The 19,639-nt window shown below is 39.3% G+C and overlaps 1 protein-coding gene across 1 annotated transcript in view; it reads right to left on the bottom strand.

The window, feature by feature from the left end:
• Positions 1–1,840: 1,840 nt before the first annotated feature.
• LOC148032075 (uncharacterized) overlaps positions 1,841–19,639 on the bottom strand; it is an 85,112-nt gene continuing 67,313 nt past the window's right edge. Inside the window, exons 28-36 of the mRNA XM_087682703.1 lie at positions 15,343–15,603; positions 14,977–15,267; positions 14,439–14,873; positions 13,883–14,314; positions 3,901–4,179; positions 3,361–3,763; positions 3,108–3,256; positions 2,782–2,982; positions 1,841–2,701 (exon numbers count right to left, since the gene is read on the bottom strand). Coding sequence (XP_087538829.1) covers positions 2,582–2,701; positions 2,782–2,982; positions 3,108–3,256; positions 3,361–3,763; positions 3,901–4,179; positions 13,883–14,314; positions 14,439–14,873; positions 14,977–15,267; positions 15,343–15,603 — 2,571 coding nt within the window. The 3' untranslated portion in view covers positions 1,841–2,581. The remainder of the gene's footprint in view (positions 2,702–2,781; positions 2,983–3,107; positions 3,257–3,360; positions 3,764–3,900; positions 4,180–13,882; positions 14,315–14,438; positions 14,874–14,976; positions 15,268–15,342; positions 15,604–19,639) is intronic.

Here is a 19,639-nt window from a genome sequence, read left to right as displayed (position 1 = left end):
AGTCAATATCCACATCATGGTGTCATTTGAATCTTGCACAAAAGCTTACAAGCATGGACCCCTTTTGTCACATGCTTATATGTATTTATATACATATGGGAGACTAAAGTCAAAGCAATTTTTAGAAGCCGTTTTTTATAATCTCAATAACTCCCAAGAAAAAACAAATTTCAAGAAAACTCTCGCGACGCTCGATGAGTTTCGACCTGATCTACAAAGTTGCAGAAGAAACTTTTTTCAAATTCCTCACGGATTTGAAGTTACGAAAGCGCAGACTGCTGGCTACATGTAATTTTCTTCTCTTTCACCACACCAACTTTTCACTCTATCCTTCTTGTAAATATATTATAATAATGTACTTTGGACACCCACCTCTTGTAATCTAGCTCTATTTCTCTATGTTATCTACCACCACCCTTGGCTTCTTGCATGATGACCAAGGTGGAAACTTGTCACATCCACTATGCTCCATATTTTCAAAGATGCCATACATCATCTAGAATTATGTTAATCAAGAAGATTAGCTTAATCTAATCCCTCATGGAGGCTATATAAAGAGCCCATGGAAAATGAAAAAGGGAGAGAGAACAATGACAAGTCCATGAGAGCACTCTAGAATACATTCATCTCTTTGAGGTGAGCTATGAGTGAATTCTTTTATTATGTAGCATAATGACGAGCTTCCTCTACCTCTTCTCCTATTATCTCCCTCTCTTCTCATCTTCTCATTCCATGTAGCATAATGGCAAGCTTCCTCTACCTCTTCTTCTATTATCTCCCTCTCCTCTCATCTTCTCATTCCATGTAGCACAATAGCAAGCTTCTTCTACCTCTTCTCCTCTTATCTCCCTCTCCTCTCATCTCTCTCTTATATTCCAATATGGTATCTAGTACATATATTCTCTTGTAAATTTCTGTTTTGGTTCTCTTGATTCTCTTTGAAAAAAGGGATGTCCTAGCCCATCCTCCCTTTGGTTAGGTGGTGCCCCTCTTTAGTTCTCTTAGTGAGGATTGAAGGTTGAATGGATAACAGACAACACGTTCATCATTTCAGTCCTCAATATGTAGAGAAGATGTTTGTTGAGAGGTGTAATTTTGCTTTTCTAATGCTTAATTTGATGTTGAAGTGCTTGCATATGGACTAGTTATTCTTGTACCTCATTTGTCAATATGGTTATGTAAGGAGCACTCTACTCCATTCTATCAAATATATCCCAACATGGGGATGTTATTAGAGGCCTAAAGCAACTACTATTTGGATGAGACCAATCGATCTACTCCATCACAAGAAAAAAACAAACAATTCACTTTCCATTGCTCTGATTTGTTGGATCGTTTCATGAGACCCGCCCTGTTTTTGAAGGCATGGCATAACCTTTTGGAAGCTTGCATGTATTGTATATATTTTCACTCAAAATGCCCATAACTATTGTGCTTCACTTTTGTAGAGATCAATGGCCACTATATCTTTCTTCTAAATGGTAGCACGAGACAAATTTTGCATCTTAGCAAATTAAAAATGCATTAAAGAGATTCATGTTTTATAAGACTACTTACAATAAGGTATAATTAGATCTCGTTTTCATAGACTTTTCAGCTAGAATGGCATAAGAAAAGCACAAGATTCAATTACCCATGTGAAATAGCTGAATTAATGTTGATATTACTTTTTTTTAATATGCTTTTTCCCTCTCATTATTTTGTGTTTGTAGATGTAAGAATAAGATCGACAATGCCAATTAGTGTGAGGAAGAGTGCAATGTGAATGTAGTATGTTTATGAAAGCAGGTAGCAAGCTTGTGAAAAAACATGGAGCAACAATAGTCGAACAATCTACACATAGCAGAGAGAATAAGAGAATAAATCTTCAAATATAACAAATTGATAACCAATGGATCAAGGCTATCCAACTGCCTACTCTTGCAAGGTTCGATGGTGCTCTAGGCAAATATCGGATGGAGGATTGAATGCTTGCTATGATATGCTAGGGGGTAGCATTGCTTGTATGATTATGATACTGTAAGAAACTCGTTATAGAACATGGGCAGCTTGCCTCAACTTACTTCAAACGCAATCTCCAACTCGGGAACCCTACCAAGGTCCCATGCCCATCATGACTACTCCTCATTTGGGGGCCTTACAATATTGGGCATTTGGAGGATGCGCAGGTGAAAGGTTTCTAATTTATACACAGCTTTCTTCTAAATTCCATATACATTCTAGTCTAGGATTCAAATTGTGATTAAGGAGGCTTAAACCTCACAAAATACCGTCTAATAACATTGGCAACTCTGCAAAAATGCCAGGTGACTTCTAAAGTCACCATCAATATTACATTTCATGTTACCACCCGTTTTTCCTATCAACAAGCTTGGCATGTAGCGAAGCTGCACTAATCAAGTAGTGCAAGTACAAATATTCACTCCTATGCCATTGGTAGTAATTGTGGGTGGTAACTCAGATCTATATTTTACAACCTATTGTATTGTACACTCCAGTAATTTCGTATTTTCTGCCAGGTATTAGGCATTCTTGGTGTACTTCCAACAGGATGTGCACTTATTTGTGGTACTGCACAAGCTTAAAACCAGGGATGCCAAGTTGGATCCATCATACAGAGGTTTTTAGGTCTCAAAGCTGCTTCTACCAACTCTGTTACACCTTGTTGAACAGATTGCAGAGATTCTGATAAATTTTCATCCTAACATTTTCACAACAAAGAAGTTAGAAAGGACCTGGGGGAGCATTTAACCAAGATATAATCAACTTAAAGCTGTTTACCTCCTCTGGAAAGCTTTGTGGTGCAATACTCTTGATACGTGTCAACACCTGCTCAACATTGGATGTTACTCTCTGTTTTAATTCTGCAGAGCCTATGCCTCCAGCAGCAGGTGCTACAGGCATGCCAGGCGGCCGCCTCCAAGACCAAGACAGAAGTTCATCACGGAAAAACATAGCAAGCTGATGCTGCATATGCTGGCTCTGCTAAACCACAGACATCATAAGCCAAGAGGGGAGGATGATAATACAAGAGGATAAAGGAAACCCAGTGAACAGCAATTTGCTAAAAAATCACTTCGATGAAGATAATCATATGATGGTCCTACCTTGGGAGCAACTATAGATTGAGCTGCTGCACACATTGAGGATACAAAAAGACCCTCGACAGTGAAGGGGGTGAAAAACGTCTGCAGGTTACGAGTGAGCCTGAAAGGCACTGGCTCAGAAAATTCAACCACTCCATTTCCATCATAACCTGCAAAATCAAGGCAATTTTTATGGTGGACCATTTGCTTGTAAGTTTTGACCTTATTAGGAATACAGGGCCCCAAGAAACAATCATAAAGAGCTTAAGCATACCAGGATGAAAGTCATTCTGGAAAACTTTGCCAGTGTTTTTAGCAAATAAGATCTTATTTGGAGATCTGCCACCAATTTGAAGCATGTATGACATGAAGCCTGAAAGTGCTAACTGCACAGCAAATTGCTTCTTGAATGTCCATAGATGATTACAGCTGGGAAGGGTTTTATACATGTACTGTGAGAATACATTCTCAGTAACATAATTCACTGTGATTTCATTGTATGTGTTAAGTCGTAGATCCACAATAGCCTCGCTTGAAAGTTGTCCAGTAAGGGCTGAATTCAAACGATCTTTGAAGTATGTTATTGGAAGATCTGCTTCCCGACCATATCGAGCACAGTTAATCTCATACACTTCTCCAAATGTGCTGTACATGAGGTCATCCTCAACCAGACGCACCTATATGCAGTTACATATGTTAAGCAAAGGATATCTCATATAGTTCATCAGAGATAATAAGGGACAATTATGAGAAAGGCTAATCTAGTATCAACAAGTATGATATATAAACCAAGTAGCTATGCTCAGAAATTTACTTGGGGCCAGACAGGGATAATGATTGGGGTATGAAACGCTAAATGGCGGCGTCTAGACTCCTTGTTTTTGTCAAAGAGCCGATTCAAAACCCGGAACAATTGCACCATTCTTTCATCACTTCGGGCACTAGGTGTAAGTGATGTTTGCACTAAGAAATGGCACTGTGAGCCATCACTCCCGATCATTGTCAGCCGCCGATGACTGCTTCCATGGCGGCGTACTATGGGAACATCAGCACCAATTCTGTCAAGCTTTACTGTGTGATCAGGTGCCACTTCCTGCCAAAAGTTTATCATTTATAAGCAATAGACAAAACCAGCCATGAAGATATAAAACAAACCTCTCTTAGCTCTCCAATATTGTATGAAAATAAACACAACAGACTTTCAGAAAGAATCATGCACACAAGAACCTACAGTCTTACTCTCTCTACTTCAACTTGTTATGGAATTTGTATTTTTCACTTTATCCTTCAAATTTGAATGTAGCCTTTAGATCTTTGATTTTTGTAAGTTCGCCGTTCAGTCTTGCCTCCATTATTAAGGCAAATGGTGTTTTCATTCTCTATCTTCCAAGTCCAAGTTTCAGCTTGCAATATTGATAAATAAAGCTTTCTAGTTTACACATCTTAAAATATTCTAAGGATGGATATTATGCAACATTCACCCCTCGTATACCCTTGATGGCGTGGTGTTCCTATTCCCATTTTGCAACTTTTGAAAATTGACATTCCCATTCCCATTCTGACATTCCTCTCAACTATGCTTTGGACAAATTGCTCGATCAATGTTTTCAAACATTGAAACAGCCAATTACTACTACAATGGCATTGCAGATAGGCAATCCGAATAAACCTTTTGAGGTCCATATGGATGTGAGTGATTATGCTGTAGCTATTCTTCTTCATCACCACAACCCACCTACTGCATTTGAAATCCGTAAGCTCATTGATGCCCAAACACATTACACCATTCAAGTGACGTAATTGTTGGCTCTAATAGCAATGAAACATCCACCTAGGATCGAATCTACACACAAGATGTGATACAAGCTATATCCACAAACATAACTGATGGGCATCAAACTCACCTCCTAGCCATAGAGTCAAACAGACCAACCTCCAAGCCTAGGAGCTAGCAACAAATAAAGACACAACCACGTCCTAAGAGTTGGCATCCCATACCACCAACCCACACCGTCCCAATGTACGAACATGTCTACCTACGAGAAAAGAGTCCAAGAGTGGTGATCACACAATGATGTGCACAATAGAGCCTTGAGTCCTATAAACAGAGCTTTGTTGCCCTAGCCTTGAAGTACCCTTGATGCATTCACACTAAGTCACTCCATGACCACTATGACCAATCCTACCAATGCCCGTCTAGATGTCCAAGGATGTAACAAATAGCATATCTATACTTCTAAGACCCTCGGCCACATATGCACAAAGATCATTCACTCTCTAAAAGACAAATGGGATAGATTAATGAGGTGATCTAGAGCACATCAACAAGATGCACCATGCCTCCTTACACACTTAGGACTTGGCACCACCTTTCACTCTAAGGATACTCCGAAGGATTTGGCCCAAAGACCATCGGACTAGTTATATTAACTTTATACTAATTTCTTCACATTATTGACCATTGGCCCCATTATTCTATTGACCAAAAAGTTATTGATATGCACAGAGATCATTCACTCTCTAAAAGACAAATGGGATAGATTAATGAGGTGATCTAGAGCACATCAACAAGATGCACCATGCCTCCTTAAACACTTAGGATTTGGCACCACCTTTCACTCTAAGGATACACCGAAGGATTTGGCCTCAAAGACCATTGGACTAGTTATATTAACTTTATATTAATTCCTTCACATTATTGACCATTGGCCCCATTATTCTATTGACCAAAAAGTTATTGATTATATCTAGAGAAAAATTAGCCACTAAGAGTACATGTCTACATGTGCCTAAGAGATCATTATGAACTAACTCTAATGCTTTTAGGCTTTCACTCCACCACCCTCTTGAACTGGCATCTCAATCACCAAGGACACATTCTTTATTGCTGATGTAAATGGCCTCCACTATCTCAAGTAGATTTTCAGCCTTCAAAAGCCAAAGAAAATCCCCACATTGATGGGGCCATATAAGGGATGTCATAACTTCTTTGTCTCCGCATTGACCATAGAAAAGGCTGCCAAAGCACCTCTTTGTTGCTTTGTTGAAAGGTCTATGCTTGTACAAGCCCCTGAGTAGTGATCGTGTAATGACTCATATTTTTCTATTTGGTTTCAAACAATGTGTTTACCCTAAAAGAAAGCTATGCTGAAACATGTCTCAGCAATGCATGATACAAACAATGAGATCTTCTTAATGCAAAGTAGGTGCACAACTTCATGGAGAGAACATCAATTACAGTAGTTAGATGGAGCCTCTAAGCATATTAACTTTGAGAATATATATTAAAGCTTATTGTCAACTCCACCTCAAGAGGTAGCTTCTAGTGATGGACAACTCAAGTATATAGTGGATCTCGAGTGTATGAAACATGCATCCAAGGTCATAGTTACCAGGAACGAGAACGGGACCCCCCAGAACGGGGGGAACGCCTAAAGTTAGGAAACAAGAACGGTAGATAGATAGATAGATAGATATATATAGAGAGAGAGAGGCTAGGCAGGCAGGAGAGTCAGGCCAGGCGGGCAGGAGAGATGGGAGCAGATAGGGCCCAAGCGAGGCAAGCGGGAGCAGGCGGGTGAGACAAGCGGAGCAGACGAGACAGTCTAATTCCAAGGAACGGCCATTCCAAACAGAGAACGGCTACTGGAACGACCCGGAACAAGCAGGAACGGGACTGGGAACCGACAAGAATGTTCCATGGGCGTTTCCCTGGTAGACACATGCCGGAACGTGTTAATCCGTTCCTAAGGCCCGGAATGGGCGTTCCCTGTTTCTATGTCCAAGGTACTATTTGTGGACAGTATGTTTGCCAAGAGGTCACTACTCAATGTACTAATCGCCAAAAGTTAATGAATGCATCCACAATGCAATCTGATAGCAATTAGTTTCTTTTTGTCAATTATGACTTAGTTATGAGGACTGGAAATTTCAGCACGAGTTGTGTAGTAACAGAGTAAAACAGCAACAGCCGATATTCTTTGACTATGATGCCTATGCTTTTTTTAGTTTAGAATTAATTTGCTTTTGTCATTTGACAATGCGATCGAGGATGATTGCAAGGATTTCAAGGGAAAGGTATGTCACAAGCATTTGTATTTTTAATACTTAGCTTTGGCATTATTAAGTTATGCACATGTGAAGTACATATGAAATGCAAGTCAAGTAGGTGACAATGAGACCTTAGTAACCCCAAATGTCAATGGGTGACATTGGCAAAAGTTATAGTGAGTTATGCATGATAAGTAATAGGTGGTACCTAGTGCCAAAACCTAGCCCCCAAACATTTAATTAGCCATTAATGTCAGTTGTGACCCCAAAAAATTAACACTAATTAATTCATTAATGCAAGTTTCACACTAATGAGTACTTAGGATCACTTGATGATAAACCAACCTAGCCAATTCAATCATTGACTAGTCAGATTTTTTTTCATCCATAAATAATTATTGATTAATTAAATGATTATTTATGGCTTAAAATCAATACTCTGAAAATTACTTTAATAAATCTGAATAATGCCAGAATTTGTTTTGAAAGGTTACCACTTGGCAAAAGTTGCCCATGCAAGTGAAAAAAAACGTTCTTTGAGACTGGGAGAAACAAAGAGAGAGTCATTCTACGTTGGGCAAGCACAGAGAGAGAGAGAGAGAGAGAGAGAGAGGGAGGGAGGGAGGGAGGGAGGGAGGGAGGGAGGAGGGAGGGGGGAGAGAGAGAAGGCTATCATTGTTATTGCAATCGTTGACAAGCCATTTCCAACTAACAAGAGATCCTCCACGAGCTAGTGACAAGCCCAGAAGAGAGTACAACAGTAGGTGACAAAAATTTGAGAGCTATTTCAGCCAAGCAACATCATATTCAAGATGTTCCATTGGTGGAGATAACTTTCATGGTTGATAGTTGACAGGCCATTTCCAACCAACAAGAAATCCACCACGATCTACTGACGAGCCCAAAAGAGAGTACAATAATAGGTGACAAAAATTTGAGGGCTATTTCAGCCAAGCAGCATCATATTCAAGGTGTTCCATTGGTGAAGACATCTTTCATGGCTGTCTAGATAGGACAATAATACATTTCTTCCATTTTCTTACGATGGAAGTCCGAATTTTCTCTCTTTAGCATTCTATCTCATCCTTGAGACTATTCTTATCCTTTCTCAACAATTTCCAGCAACAAGAATTAGAGGCCCAATCTATCACCTAAGAAGCCCAATTGAAAGGCTAATCCCCAAGCAAACCAAGGGAAAAATTGGTTTGAAAGCTTAGTGGTCATTCTTAACAGCAAGAGACAATTGGAGACCAACGAATCTCAATGCATTTCATCCAAATCGCGATACAAGTTAAAGAAATATGGCAAGGGGCGCCAGTTTAGGGGCCAACAAGCTTTCAATTGTCCAAGCTATAATTATTGACTAATTAGGTCCTTACCACCTCTCCGAGAAAGAAGGTTGGTTCTCTAAGAGGAAGAGAAGAGAGGCAAGACCACATTTTTTGTAACTTACCCATTACAAGGGTTTCTGGGGGATTTGAGGAGGTTCTTTTTTTTTTAAAGGGAGTGTGTGTGTGTGTGTGTGTGTGTGTGTGTGTGTGTGAAACTAGCATTCCTTCTGTGGATGGGTGGTAACTCCCTGATTACAACTTAGTTACAACAACATTTATTACAAAACTGAGAAATGCAAATTAACTCACAATCTTGGACAATGGACATCCTGTTGGTCCCAAAACAAGAGTCCCTTTCGGTATTTCTTTAACTAAATTGAAGAAGAATTTGAAGTACAATGGGATTTTCCCAACAATCCCTTTCGGTATTTCAACTCCCCTTGCTGTCCAAAATGACCCACAAGTCTTCAATTTGATTTGCCCCTTGATTCGGACAGTCAATTGGCCTTCATCCACTTTGATGGAGATGGAAAATGCCCCAAATCCATTGATTTGTTGGTCTCTCCACTTGAATTTGACCGAAAACAACTTCAACCCTATTAAATACAAGTCTTGGAGCTTCGAATTTCTAGCATGCTTCCTGAGGTTATTGGTAAATCCTAATTTATGTTGTAGATTAGGGTTTACATTAGAGAAATTTGAAAATTCTCAACCTCTACTAATCTCAATGATGTATTCTTTAGAGCAAGGTTGTAGAAAGACTGGGAGATGAGAGAGAATGCTGTAGAGAGAGAAATTTCAGTCTCATCACAAAGAACTGAAGAAAATAAATCATTTATTATTATTGCCTAATCTAAACAGCCTGCAGATGCTGTCGCATGCTGTTGATTTGTATTTTCTTGCCCCTAGCTGCCTCAAAAGGTCCTCCAATGGCTGCAAATCAGACCAACAGTATCTCTCTCTCTCTCTCTCTCTCTCTCTCTCTCTCTCTCTCTCTCTCTCTCTCTCTCTCTCTTGCTGCAAGCTGAATGCACTAAAATGCCTCTCCAACCTCTAAAGACGTTTTCAATCTTGGATGGGCATTTTTGACAAGCGAAGACCTTTCCAAATGGTTTTTCTAACATTATCCATAATTAAATATTAACTTTCAATCTTGAAATACTGAAAATTAATCTAATAATTATTTCGATGCCTAGAAAAATAATCTGACTGGCCAATAATTAAATTGGTTAGGCAACTTCCATTCTCGAGTGTCCCTACGTCATCTTTGACCATTAGATTGGTATTAGGTACCATTAAACGCCACTTTTCTAACATCTCCAACTGACACTTATGGCCAAATGAATAACCTAAGCCAACAACTGACACCAGATACCACCAAGTACCTGTGCAACATAACTTATAGCAACTTTTGCCTTTGACATCCCGTTATTTCTTGGAGTCCCAAACTCGTAAATTTACTCTAACCCTAGTTACACTTCACATGTGCAATATTTACTTAACCATGTGATTAAAAATTAATCCATATGTCAAGTGAGATTTTAAAAATACATGTCCTCATGGAGAGAGAGAGAGAGAGAGAGAGAGAGAGAGACAGAGTGTGTGTGTGTGTGTGTGTGTGTGTGTGTACATTGAGCAACACTAAGCATGTACATTGAGAGATATGAGACTACAAAAGATGCCTTATATAGCACATGGATAGAATCCTAACCCTTTAAATGTATGGGCTAGTGGAAAGCACCTAAACATAGAACCCCATAGTGAAGGTTGCTTAACCATCTTAAGCTAGATTTAAAAATGTAGTATCAAAAGGTAAATTTACGAGAAAGCACAATGAGACTAGAGGTGAGTGACAAGGGTTTTTTGTTTTTTCATTTTTTTCTTTCTTTTTTTCTTTTTTTTTGTTTAGTGGGGCGGGCGGGGGAGGGGGACAAGCAACATAAACACACAAATAAAACTACAAAAGATGTCTCAATACATAAGCACATGGACCAAATACTAAACCTACAAAGACCTTGGCACCAATCAAAAGCACTTGAATACACACCACTTGAGTAAAGGTTGTCTTAGCCTAGATGGACAAATGTGATCGAGTGTATTGCATTGCTAGAGCAAAATGTCTTAACAAATGTAGTGTCAAGGGGAAAATTCGTAAGAAAATAAATAAGGCTAGAAGTGCATTGAAGTAGAGTATTTTGCCTAGTCTTGGTTGAAATTAAAGGTAAGAAATTCTATGAATTGACAAACTTTAGTATTCGCTTTTATTGTAAGGGATTTAGCAATGGCCAAAAACAAAGAGAAAGGTAATATTATATTAAATGACATTTGATACATTGTTTGAGAGGGATGAAAAAACAAAAGATGTCTCATTACATAGACGCACCACCAAATCGTAAACCTAGATACACCTACACTCTAATGGAGAACCCAAAAATAAGTCACCAAGTAGACATTGCCTTAGTGTAGATGGCCCCTATAACAAGTATATTGCATTATTGGAAAAAAGTATTAATAGATGTAGTGTCAAAGGGCAAATCGACAATGATACAAAGTGTATTGGAGTAGATTATTTTACACATTCTTGGTTGAAACGAAAGACAAGAAAGCCTATGAATTGACAAACTTTGACATACAATGGTCAAGTAGTATGACAAATCATGTTGATAATCTTTTTTTCAAACAATTTTGCACACTTGGTTGCATTATAGCTATATGAAGACACAAGATAGACATACAACCATATAAGTCCTTCATTAATGAAGAGAATCTATAACCCATTTAATTTCTTTTAGCAACCAGTTACAGCTATGAAGTTTATAGAAATAGTAAATCTTCCACCACTAAGGAGCTCATACCAATAAACTATGATGCATGAGCAACTTGAATGATGAATTCCAAATCTACATAATGTTGAGAAGCAAAATAGACTATCAATATATTGCCACTATAATCCATATCAATATATTATCCACATTAGTCCCAAGCACGGTTGCTAGATTTGATTCTTTAATGTAAGCAGAAAAGCCCTAGTCCATTAAATTTTGAAAGATTAAGGAAGTGGTGTGGAATCAAGGGGCACCTCCTCACTTTTAGGGGAGAGAATCCACAACCTAGGCTGGCCTTTGAGACATTCAAATAGCCCTAACAACTTGTATCATGTATATCCTTACTTTTAGGAAAGAGAACCCACGACCTAGGCTGGGCTTTAAGGCAATCAAATGAGCCCTAATGCATTTGTATCTTGCCTATTTAAGAGGTACTAGTTAATGAATAGTTGTGTAAAAGTGCATTTTTTATCTCCCATTTCAATCAATATGGAGTTTTATCATGTTGATCCTGATTAGCTTCATTCTGCTCTTCCTTAAGGAAAAGCAAGCTACCTCTCACAAGGACATGAATATTTAACTCGATGCTCTTTGGATACTTGAGTTGTGCACATGTGAATTTAGCTAAATGTGCGTCATGGTGGCAGATAATCCTAGCCTTTGCAACGGGGGACATTGATAAAAGTTGTTATGGATAGGTACGAGTGAAATACCTAGGACAGATCTTAGTCAAGGACATTGAATTTTTCCTTGGAAATTATCTTTGGTATCATGGGCGTTATTTAAATGATTTAATGTCCTAGACTAAAATTTGTGAACAGTTTCAACACTTTCAAGTTCAAAGAGGTTAGGAATTTAATATTGAGGTTGGGTAGCCTTCAATGTTATTTTGATGAGGGCAAGGCAAAAAGGCTAGACAGCTCATTTCTACATGTGGAGGCCCCAATGAAAATGAAAATTTTCCAAATATCAAGTTTGCATCAGTATTGGGCTGCAAGCAAGTGTAACTTCCACATTGGGCTATTTTTATCCCATGCTGGGCTGTTTGGGACAGGATTGTAGGGTGGAGAGCTTAGTTGTGAGTAGGGAGATAGTTGCTGAAGCTTCAGGGTAACACAGCAACCTGATCTGTGGCAGATTTTAGAGCTATAAAAAGCAAGAAATCCTCAAAACAAGGTCATCAACAATTGATGGTGCAGAAATTAGTGTTTCAGACAGCAACAAAAACCTAAAAACCAGGATATGACCTGATTTTCTCACTCTAAAAGAAGAGACAATTGCTGTTACAGCAGTTTCTTGGCATCAAATTAAAGGTTTCTCTCTCCTCAGCTGTCCTCTCTCATCTCAACAAATCTGAAATGTTTAGCATTGTTTTGCCGAATTCAAACCCAATTACTGCTATGATTAGGGTTTATCACTTGTCTCAAGAAATGTGCCATTGAATCTCAGCATTTCTCAACCATTCTCAGTTTCAATCAGCTGTTTGAATGTGGAGCGGTGTTTAAGCTGTCAGCAAAAATTAGGGTTTCTCAGCCACCTTGAAGTGCATGCCCATTGAACAAAAGCCCAAAGATCAGAGCAGCTACTAGAATTGAAGCAATTGCAAAAGATCTGATAGAGATCATACATCCACATTGAAGATGACCCGCATGCAAGTGTTCCCAATTCAATTTGTGCCAAATTGTGTTAGAATCAATGGGCAAATTTGATTCTAATGCTACTGGTCATTGGTGACAGTCGAAAGTATTGGAGTTTGTAGAGAGATCAGTCTACATCTCAGTATACTACAAATTCATAGCAATACAAGTTAAAGAAATACCGCAAGGAGCACCAATTTCGGGGTCCATTGGACGTTAATTGTCGAAGATTTATGTGGTCAAGTTTTATTTCAGATTTGTGAGCTGTAAATTCCATTAATCCAGGTCATCTACCACCCTATCCAAGAACAAAGGCTGGTTGCACTGCCTCTAAAGCTGAGATTGTCTTTCAGTAATATATTATTGGATCTTTACTACGGGAAAATTTAGCGCAACACAAATTGGCTTCCTCTCAATGCCACATATGAAGAAAGCATTCACATTTACTAAGACATTTTCCATGAGACAACCAATTTCCTTCATATAGACTGGCCAACTGAGATATAGTTTCCCCAACCCCCACTTGGGGATGCCAATTTGTCTCTGCTGAAAATATCCAAACGGACTAAAAAAGTGTGCTCACTTCTAAAAACCCTATACTACAACCAGATTTAGGAAAGAATGACTGCATACCATTGCATTGTACTACATGCTGCAAAAAAATTGTAAAGGGGCATTAAATTTTCCAATTGAAATATTTGCTTCAGTAACCCTTTCTGACAACCTTGTAGAGTAAACAAAACTGTGCCATGATAGAGAATTCCAGGAATAGAGTCTGCCTCAAAGAAGCTTCCCAAAATGTTGCATGTCCTAAAATACTGCTTATTATTGGGTTCAAAGCATTCAGAAAGCGTGAGGTCAAGGACCGGTGAAAACACAGAAAATCAATGGGTGCAGCTAAGGAAAATATATTCCCACGAGATTTTCACAACTAAAGTATAATGTAGAAATACCTGATCGTTGAAGTACTGCCCTGGAACTTCAATATCTAGGACATGAAATTCTCGGAGTTGTACACTCTCCTCCTCAAGCTTGAGCACAGCAGGCAGGCGATCTTCCACATTTCCTTGCAAAACACCTTTCCAATGCTTTAACCGCTCAGTTAGCTCTGCTAAAGTTGCAGGAAACGTCCCTGTGCTTTCAGGATCAAGATCCCTCTCAAAGTCCTTTTTGTATTCTTGGACAAAATCTTGATGCTTTGCCACAGTATCAGTTGAAAAGCAAGCTCTACATACACCTGCCAGTTCTTTTTTCAGAGACTGAGGAACTTCTGCAGTCGTGGCAGTTGGATACTTGTAACAACGGTGTAATAGAGCATGGACCACTGCCAAAAGCCTCTCCTCTGGAAGAGGAACAAACCTTGCCCCTATTTCAGTGAGCATCACCTGCAAATAAAGAAAACTTCAATCAGTGTTAATTGGAGAAGTTGAGCTTGCCATAATAAGCCCTTTCAGTAGCTCTGATTCATCTACTGCAGGCATAAATATAATCGATAGACATGCCAAATACCTCTAATTCACATGCTAAATTTGAATGCTTTGTTCTCAGCACTTCCATTATATCCTTAGCGGCCTCAAATGCCGTCACAGCTGAGCCAGGCCATCCTGCACTCACATTTCTCCGTCCTGCAACTTGATCTCCCTGCCCACCACTAGCTATGGGCTGCAAAGAATCGGAAGCAGAGGTATCACCCCCTGCATTCCTCTCACCATCTTGGGCTCCATTACTTGACCCTTCGTGTGCTATCATGGAGTTTTGCCCCCCTGTATTAGTCAGGACCATTTCTTGTTGATTGGTATTAGAAGTAGTGGTAGTGTTCTCTGGTGTATTGCTAACATTGGTACCCGAAGACACTGCAGGGCCCGAAGCCCTAGCTTGAGCTGGCCCCCTTGCAGCGACATCTCGACGTTCCAGTAGGTATGTCCGTAGCCAGTAATACAAAGCCTTTACAGGAAACCAACCAAAGAATGTGTCAAGCATTGTAGTATACCCTACCTCCTCCTAAAAAATAAAAACAGACTATAAAGCAAGTGGAAAGATGCCAAACCTGTGGGTATACAGTAGCTAGCTTTAAAAGCACAGCCTTGCAATGAGGTGCTTCTGGTCTTTGCAAAGACAATAGAAGTTGTGGAATCCATGATAACCACACCCAATTAGGCACTTGATCTCCAAATTTATCAAAGGCCTTTCCTACTATCTCATTTTGATTGTCGAAGCTCAAAAGATAAAGTACTCTAGCCAAGTGGCTTCTAGCATTTGAGATGCCATACTTAATCCCCTGCAGAAGGCAGCTGACAGCATATTCCAGCCACAACTCTTCACCTGTCTCTTTATAGACCTGAAAGTGTAAAGACTATTAAACACTCTCCTGCATAACATAATCCAGTATTATAGATCACACACAACAGCTTACCCGATCACAATAATTTCCCCAGCTAATCCATCCTTTAGGTAGATGCTTGCACATAGAAATTGCATTTGAAAAAGCACTGTTTGCAGCTTCACTATCGTTCATTTTCTGCAGGCATTCTCCTTTAAGGCGAAACATTTCTGCCTTGTGTTGATGGTGAAAGTAATCCAGATTTGTTGCATTCAATAAATTCAATGCTGCAATCAGTTCGTTTTTCATCTCCAGATATGCCTTAGCTTGCTCTCTAATTTTAACAAATGCTTCCTGCAAAATGCATTTACATAAAATTACTGAATGGATAATTAAACCACAGTACATTTTAAGTAACAAGAGGTAGCACCTATAACATATGAATTCTAACCAGATATGAAGGAGATGCTATCACTTAATTATCGAAATGCATAAATGAATTCCTGCAGCCATCCTGAAGCATAAACAGTTATGCCATAGACCTTAGTCAAGCTACATGGCATGCAATGAGCAAAGTTTTGACATGCAATCAAGCACCCAGAGAATAGTTTTTTAGAGAAAGTGAAGGGAAATTGACACATGACACACTCTCCCACTTGATGGTCATAAAAAGAAAATTTATACATTCCCATTGATATAGAATTGAATCAGCTATAAAGAAAAATTGGGGAACAAAACCATAGACAAATCATAGACCACAAATTGGGGAAACAAAATAGTATACCAGAGGTACTGATCCATTTTCTACTTTTATTCATTGCATTCATAATAAATATTCAGAATTGGAATGTTGCCCCTCGTCTGAATGACCATTATTCAAGTGCTAATCCAAAATAGTCAATCCCCAAATCTGTTTAGAAAATGCAGTGCTTCTATGGGGGTCCCAAATAGCACGAGCAATTGCTCTTACATGTAAAGTACAAGGGGGAGACATTTGGAGCTTTTGAATGCAATGCTTCTATGGGGTCCAAAATGGCATGAGCATTCGATCTTACATGTATAGAGCAATGGGAGACCTTTGAGCTTTTGCACATGTTCATTAGCTGAATAGCTATTCAGTTGTGTGATTCCAAGTTTTGTCTTGATTGTCCTGAGAAGCCATATTCTATTTGTTTAGACAATACGATGACTAAAATAATTATGAATTTAATTGTTTAAATAAACTTAATTAGCTAGATAATGCTAAAAAATGGGTTTAGAAGGCTTACCACTTGGCAAAACTTGTCCATGCAAGTGATAAAACGTTTTTGGACTTTGACGGCCCCGCCAAAAGTGAGAGAGGGTTTTATTTCAGACTTACTGAAAAATGAAATTAGAAGGCTGCCACTTGGCAAAACTTGCCCATGTAAGTGGGAAAAACGTTTTTGGGGCTTGGAGAGAGAGAGAGAGAGAGGAATCGTTTCAAACTTGTATAAGCTCTGTGTAAGGGCCTAGGGACTTGAATTCCCACATGTGAAATTGAAGAATTTTAGGGAGATTCAAAAGGCCAGCCAACAAATCTCAAATTTGGGGCTAAATTTGTCTCGCAAGGAGCAGAGTGAGAGCCAATCCTCGAGGAAACCAAGGGGCAAATAGATTTGAAGGCTTATTGGTCATTTATGACAACAAAAGACACTAGAAGTAGTGGAGGAGATTAATGAATCTCAATTGTACTCCATCCATTTGCAATTAAAGATAAAGAAATACTGCAATGGGTGCTAGTTTTTGGGCCAATAGGCTATCCATTGTCTAATATTAAAGTGGTAAAGTGTGCATTTCAATTTATGTGATTTATTTACTTGCCATAAGTGTTGCTACATCAAGTTAATACCACCCTCATTGAGGAGGAAGGCTACTTACAGCAACTCTTGGGACCAAGGAGGATACTATATTCCCGAATCCTATTCCCTACTTGAATCCTATGTAGGCTATGTGAAATGAGACTTCCTTCTTAGCAAGGAAGGTGATAACCTGATTTAACTCAAATTACAGCAAGCATTACACAACTCTCGAAATACAAACTTTACCACTTAATCTTGGAGAGCCGACACCCGAATGGCCCCAATAATTGTTGCCCTTGTGGTATTTCTTTATCTCGTATTGTTGTAAGGTCGAAATACATTCAGATATAGGCTAATATCCTTCAATCTTCAATACAAATGTCTGTCATAAATGGCCAACACTGCTAGGTAAAATTTTCCCCTTGACTAGATAACAATCCAACTCAAATTGGGTCTTCAATCTCTCGCATGCATTGATCTCCTTCAATCTTCTTCAATACAAATGGTTGTCATAAATGGCCAGCAATGCTTGGACACAAGTTGCCCCTTGATTGTACAACAATCCGAGCTCAGATTGGGTCTTCAATCTCTCACATGCAGGCCATAATAATTTGGGAATGGACTACGCCTCAAATCAACTGCAAATTCATGCCTTTAGGCACTACACTGAGTTCCTACACCTTCAATAATTGGGCACAGATCCCCAGCTAGCTGTGGAAACCCTAGTTTCTAATGTAAATTAGAGCTTTGGCAGCAATTTCTTCGATTTCCCTTTGCCAATAGTTGGAATATGCTAAGAATTGATCATGGAATGTGAGAGGATGAGACAAAAAATCAGCTGAAAAGAGTATCTTTGGAACGGTGGCTCTAATTGCACCAATAAGTTTAAAGGGGGAGTAAAACCCTAGTGCAACTAACAAGCCCTCCTCTTCTATTGCCACCTCTCACTAGGGTGGAGAAGGAAACCTCCTGCCCTTGTCTTGTCGCATTGCACAAGGTCGCCTCTCTCAAAGCCCATCTGTCGGTAACTCTTTCCTCCCTTAGTCTCTAAATGTTGAAATGACCCTCAAACAGCCCCCAAACAGCCTTCTCTCAACTTGCATGGGTAATTTTGACAAGTGACAACCTCTTTTGCTACCATGGTGACTTAACTTCTATTTCACATGCGCTCTCACATGTGCTCAACTTAGTAATACCAAAGCTAAGCATTACATGTGCACAACTTAATAATGCCAAAGTGAAACATTTAAATACACATCCTCATGACACCATTGATTAGCGACCACATGTTGTCCCACTAGGGTATTGACAATATGGAACAAGAAATAGGGACAGTGAATGGGAACAGAAATGGCCATGAATTGTTGCTCCCTATTGACTATATAGTCACATAGAATAGGCATGGATATGAAAGTTGAGGACAAGAAACGAGAACCAGGAACCAAAAGATAGATGTTATAATTACTGCACCCACAAAACATCAAAAACATTGTGAAAATATAAACAAGGATCAAACTAGACATGGGATGCACTAGAATCTAGACTAGACTTAGTTCTTTTGAATTGTTATATGATGCTTGAGACATGGATTGCTGTATATTGCTTTGTCTCATAGACTGATCTAGCCTTCGTAGGCATTAATACATTCTCTCTTTTTTAGTGTTTTCATGATGCTTGACACATGAGTTGTTGTATACTACTTGTCACATAGGCTGATTTGGTACATTAAAATTCTCTCTCTCTCTCTCTCTCTCTCTCTCTCTCTCTCTCTCTCTCTCTCTCATATGATTGATGTACTTGATTTGTCCTTTGGGTCAATTTTGTCCTCCACAACACATTAATCTCTCTCATGCGCCTCAGGAGTACAGCTGCTCCAGGACACCGAGGCCCTTCACAGAGGCAGCTCACAAACTTCTTTGCAAAGGAAACTCAGGAGACTTCAATACAGTTACAGCCACAATCCACAGAGAGCCTCTCTCACCGCCACAGTTTACACACAGAGACAAGGAGTACTGAGTGATCGAGCCGTTCAGCTTAGCCGATCCAGACGTCCTAGGCCTCGACACAGACACCAACGACACCTTCATAGGCAAATACAAGGGATTATTGCTCGGGCTAGAGCTAGGCCCTCCATACCTACATGAGATTGTACCATTTTGGAGCTCATTGTTACTAGATAGAGCTCTATGTTTTACACATAGCCATAGTTAGTTTCCTTTCTTATTCTGCTTGGGCTACATATTTTGCCCAGACACTTGTACCATCATACACATGATTGTAACTCATGGTCTCACAGGTCATTTTGGCCTTTTGTAGACATTAATATATCATTTCATCTCTCTCTCTCTCTCTCTCTCTCTCTCTCTCTCTCTCTCTCTCTCTCTCTCTCTCTCTCATATGATTGATATATTTGATTTGTCCTATATTGAAAAATAAGTGCTTTCACATGGTATTCTACAAGATATGATGCTTGTCTTCAACATCGGCCTTCCCCCTCCCTATTATACCTTGTGCTTTGCATTGCATGATTTCATCATGTTTGTAAAGGACACTTGGGTAAGTGAATAATT

Source organism: Lygodium microphyllum, chromosome 8 (assembly GCF_053477565.2).
Source record: "Lygodium microphyllum isolate KBCC chromosome 8, Lygodium_microphyllum_v1.1.10, whole genome shotgun sequence".
Taxonomy (NCBI): domain Eukaryota; kingdom Viridiplantae; phylum Streptophyta; class Polypodiopsida; order Schizaeales; family Lygodiaceae; genus Lygodium; species Lygodium microphyllum.
This window is presented reverse-complemented; position numbering and strand designations above follow the sequence as displayed.